This window comes from Pan paniscus, chromosome 17 (assembly GCF_029289425.2).
Source record: "Pan paniscus chromosome 17, NHGRI_mPanPan1-v2.0_pri, whole genome shotgun sequence".
NCBI classification, from domain to species: Eukaryota; Metazoa; Chordata; class Mammalia; order Primates; family Hominidae; genus Pan; species Pan paniscus.
The window spans coordinates 42,446,254-42,450,137 of record NC_073266.2 but is presented as its reverse complement, the minus strand read 5'-3'; the positions used below and the strand labels follow the sequence as shown (position 1 = coordinate 42,450,137).

The 3,884-nt window shown below is 51.2% G+C and overlaps 1 protein-coding gene across 2 annotated transcripts; it reads left to right on the top strand.

The window, feature by feature from the left end:
* Positions 1 to 2,102: 2,102 nt before the first annotated feature.
* Positions 2,103 to 3,884, top strand: LOC100976559 (WW domain-binding protein 2-like). 2 transcript variants are annotated; one of them, XM_024926394.1, is made up of 2 exons: positions 2,109 to 2,513; positions 2,637 to 2,879. In XM_024926394.1, exons 1-2 carry the CDS (start codon positions 2,109 to 2,111, stop codon positions 2,877 to 2,879), a joined length of 648 nt encoding a protein of 215 aa, XP_024782162.1. The 2 variants fall into 2 exon arrangements, with proteins under 2 accessions (XP_054958301.1, XP_024782162.1); XM_055102326.2 differs by having other exon boundaries at positions 2,103 to 3,884.

Here is a 3,884-nt window from a genome sequence, read left to right as displayed (position 1 = left end):
TGTTTATCCAAGGAGCATAAAGGCAGTGTTCTCTTTCCAACAATGAACAAGTGTTGTTGTTGTTCCGTCTGTGGGTCTCTGTTAACATTCCGACATCTTAATTTCTGGGCTGAGGAGAGCTGCCTGATTTCATTGGTTTTCGATGCCTAGCCTGCAGCTAGAGGTATGGAGAAGACAGCAGCACAATCATTATGCGTTCCTTTTTGTGGTCGTAACCCACAAGGGTTACTCTTCCAGAGCGAATCCAAAGGCATACATTCATGCACAGGCAGAGAATTGCAGTCACACAGCAGAGCTTGTTAGTTGGAAACGAGAAAGGATCAGAGATGGCCAAGTATGTTAGTCTGAGCTGGGCCAGGAGCTCTGTGATGGAGTATGAAGGAAAAAGAGGGAGGTTAAAAAAAATCACTACTTTACCTCAGTCACAGCTCAAACACAACATGGCTAGTTGTTATCAAGTTTTTGATGTCAAAGTTTTGTTTTTTTTTTCACTCTTTGCTTGAAATTTGCATTATGTAGAGCAGTGGTCCCCAAACCCCGGGCCATGGACCAGTACCAGTCCATGGCCTATTAGGAACCGGGCTGCACAGCATGAGGAGAGCAGTGGGCAATCGGGCATTATTGCCTGAGCTCCGCCTCCTGTCAGATCGGCAGCAGCATTAGATAATCACAGGAGCACGAACCCTGTTGTGAACTGCACATACAAGGGATCCAGGTTGCCCGCTCCTCATGAGAATGTACTGCCTGATCATCTGAAGTCGAACAGTTTCATCCTGACACCACCCTCAACCTTGGTCTGTGGAAAAACTGTCTTCCACAAAACCAGTTCCTTCTGCCAAAAAGGCTGGGGAACCACTGATTTAGACTATCCAAGAAAATGATGGGAATGTTTGGCTGGGAATATTGAGATCAAGTTCATTTTTAAAAAAGGAATTTTTAAATTTCCTCATAAACTGGGTGCAGTGGTGCCTGTCTATAATCCTAGCTACTAGAGAGGCTGAGACGGGAGGATTGCTTGAAGCTAGGAGTTCAAGACCAGCCTTGGCAACACAGACCCCCATCTCTAAAAGAATATTTTAAAAATTGTCTCTTCTTTTTTGGGATACAGAGTTTCACTGTGTCACTCATGCTGCACTGCAGTGGCATAATTATAGCTTACTGCAGCCTCTACCTCCCAGGCTCAAGTGATCCTCCCACCTCAGCCTTCTGAGTAGCTGAGACCACACATGTGTACCACCACATTTGGCTAATTACAAAAATGTAGAGATAGGGTCTGACTATTTTGTCTAGGCTGGTGTCAAACTCCTGGGCTTAAGTGATCCTCCTGCCTTAGCCTCCCAAATTGTTGTGAGTACAGGCATGAGCCACTGCGTCCTCCTTCTGGCAAAGACAATTAAGAGTACTGGCAGTATAAGAGATTTGGTATAAAAAGACTGAGACCAGAAATGGTAGGGTGGCAGCATTTGGGACTGTCCCTCTCCTCCAAGCTCCCCTTGGTCTCTGGAGAAGGATCGTGGGGCCTCTCTACAGGTCTGTCCAGGATCTCATTAAAGAGACTAGTGGGGACCTAGCATTAGAGAGATTTTATAGCCTGAGGATGTGCCCAACTGTGACAAGAAGATGACTGCTGACCAAAGCCAATCCTTCACCCTCAGAAATTCAAAGACCAGTCCTCGGAGCAATAGCATCTTTCCAGAGCTGACACTCCGAGGAGAGCGCTGCACGTGGCACTGCCACAGATATGAAAAGCAGAAACTTCCACGTGCAAATGACCGCGTGGAAAGAGAGGAGAACAGTTCTCCCCACCCCCTCCCTTAAGCAACATAATTACTAGCTGAAATCTCTCTATGAGGGTCCCCTAAATGGCTGAGCCATTTCACTGGCCCATTAAAAGAACACAAAAATTTGTTTGTAAGCTTAGTCCTTGGCCTGCCTCCACTGACCTTCTAAATATGGAAGACCTAGGCTAACTTCAAGATTTCTTTGGGAGGGTGTGGATTCCCCTGAGTTGCTTCTCTACGTAAAAGTCACATTTGTGAAGATGTAGCTACCACCGTGGGCTGGTCAACTGCAGGATGGGGCATCTCGGGGCTGCTTTCGGAAAGACTATGGTGCTCAAAGAGAGTCACTCAGAGGGCAGCAGAGTGATCGCCAACAACACTGAGAGCATCCCAATGTCCTACGATCATGTGAAACTTACGTTCAGTGACATGAAGAACGTGCCAGAGGCCTCCAAAGGGACCAAGAAAGGCACCGTCTACCTTACCCCTTTCATCTTTCTGTCCAGGGCGAAGGATGCCATGCAGTCCTTCGTAATGTCATTTTATCTCTTGAAGGCCTGTGAGATCAAGCAGCCTGTGTTTGACACAAACTGCATCAAGGGAACAGTGAACGCCGAAGCAGGCGGTGGCTGGGAAGGCTCTGCTTCCGGCAAGTCCGCCTTCACGGCAGGGGGCGCCACTGAATCTGGACAGCAGGTGCTCCAGGTGACATCTCAAGCGTCCAGGGGTGAAGCCCTCAGTGGAGCCTACGGCCACTCTCACATGCCTGGCAGGACTTGTGTCTTTCCCCCGCCAGTCACTAGTGGAATGTATCCCTGCCCTCCTGGCTGCCCTTCTCCACCACCTTCCCCTGAGTTCTATCCAGGACCTCCCAAGATGGACAGGGCCATGGGGTATGTGCAGCCCCCGCCACCGCCCTATCCTGGGCCCATGGAACCTCCGGTCAGCGCAGATGTTCCCTGCACTCCTGCAGCCGAAGCCAGGGCCACAAAAGCAGCTGCCAGCACCTATTATAACCCAGGCAAACCACACCACGTCTCCATGCCCACGAAGCATCCTCCGCCATCTTACCCGAGGGAAGATAAGAAGACCCAGTAGACGCCTCCTACCTCCAGCCTCCTGCCTACCTCCCAGTCCTTGTTTCCTACCCCTTCCCTCAGGGCTGCGGCTGGGGCTGGGGGAGGTGAGAGAGGGCCTCGTTCTTCCTCTAGGTCTGATCATAAACAGTTACCAGGAACGAGCGCTGGGGGACAGTTGGGTCCCTGGCCTCGGGAGAGGCCCTGCTCCGCTTCCCAGCCGCATGCCTCCCTCACATCTCTGGGGCTCTCAGGAGCACAGGGCGTTACCCCCGCCCCCCACCCTCCCGGTCCCATTTCACTCTCGTAGCTTCTCCCTACACAGGGACTCTCTGGCCACCTCATCCACTGCAGTCCAGCTCTCTTGGTCTGGCAGCCACTCTACACTCAGCCTCATGAGCCGCCTCAGACCAGCCAGGTGTCTTCCCAGAGACCCCCGCCAGGCCTGGTTCACATTCCCTCCTCTGGTCTGTGCCTGGCCTGGGAAGGCCACCATGTGCGGACGGTCAGCCCAGATTCCACTCAGCCAGGTTCTGGCCCCAGCCACTGTCACCCTCCCCTTCCCTGTCCTGGGTCATGGTGTTGCCAACTCCGTGTGACTTTTGAGGCTGTAAAATGAGCTTCTAGGACTTGAGTGGCATCAGGACAAGCCCACTGAGGCTGGGGAGGAAGCCTCCCTGCTTTCTGCTAGTGTTTCTGGAATTTGCTTTCCGTCTCCTCTCTCTTCCCTCTAGAAGGGGCTTCTCTACTGGAACTAGAGAATGCATATCTGTGCCGTTGTGCCACCTGGGTGGGCCAGGAATGAGGGCCCCTGACCCTGCATGCTGGCTGGAGCCCCTTAGCCTGCCTCTTTCCTATAAGCCTCATGCCTCCGGATACACTGACATTTGCTCTAGTTCATTCCTGCACTGGCCATGAAGTGAGGAGATGGTTATTTAAAGATAATTCCCTATTTATTTGACAAAAAATCCAGTTAATATATTAATGTGAAATAAATCCTGTTTGTACCTTGATTTGTTGGCCGAAA

What these genes read in the sequence shown, in the direction of transcription:
- LOC100976559 (XM_055102326.2), top strand. Translation starts at nt 2,109, where the DNA reads ATGGTGCTCAAAGAGAGTCACTCAGAGGGCAGCAGAGTGATCGCCAAC.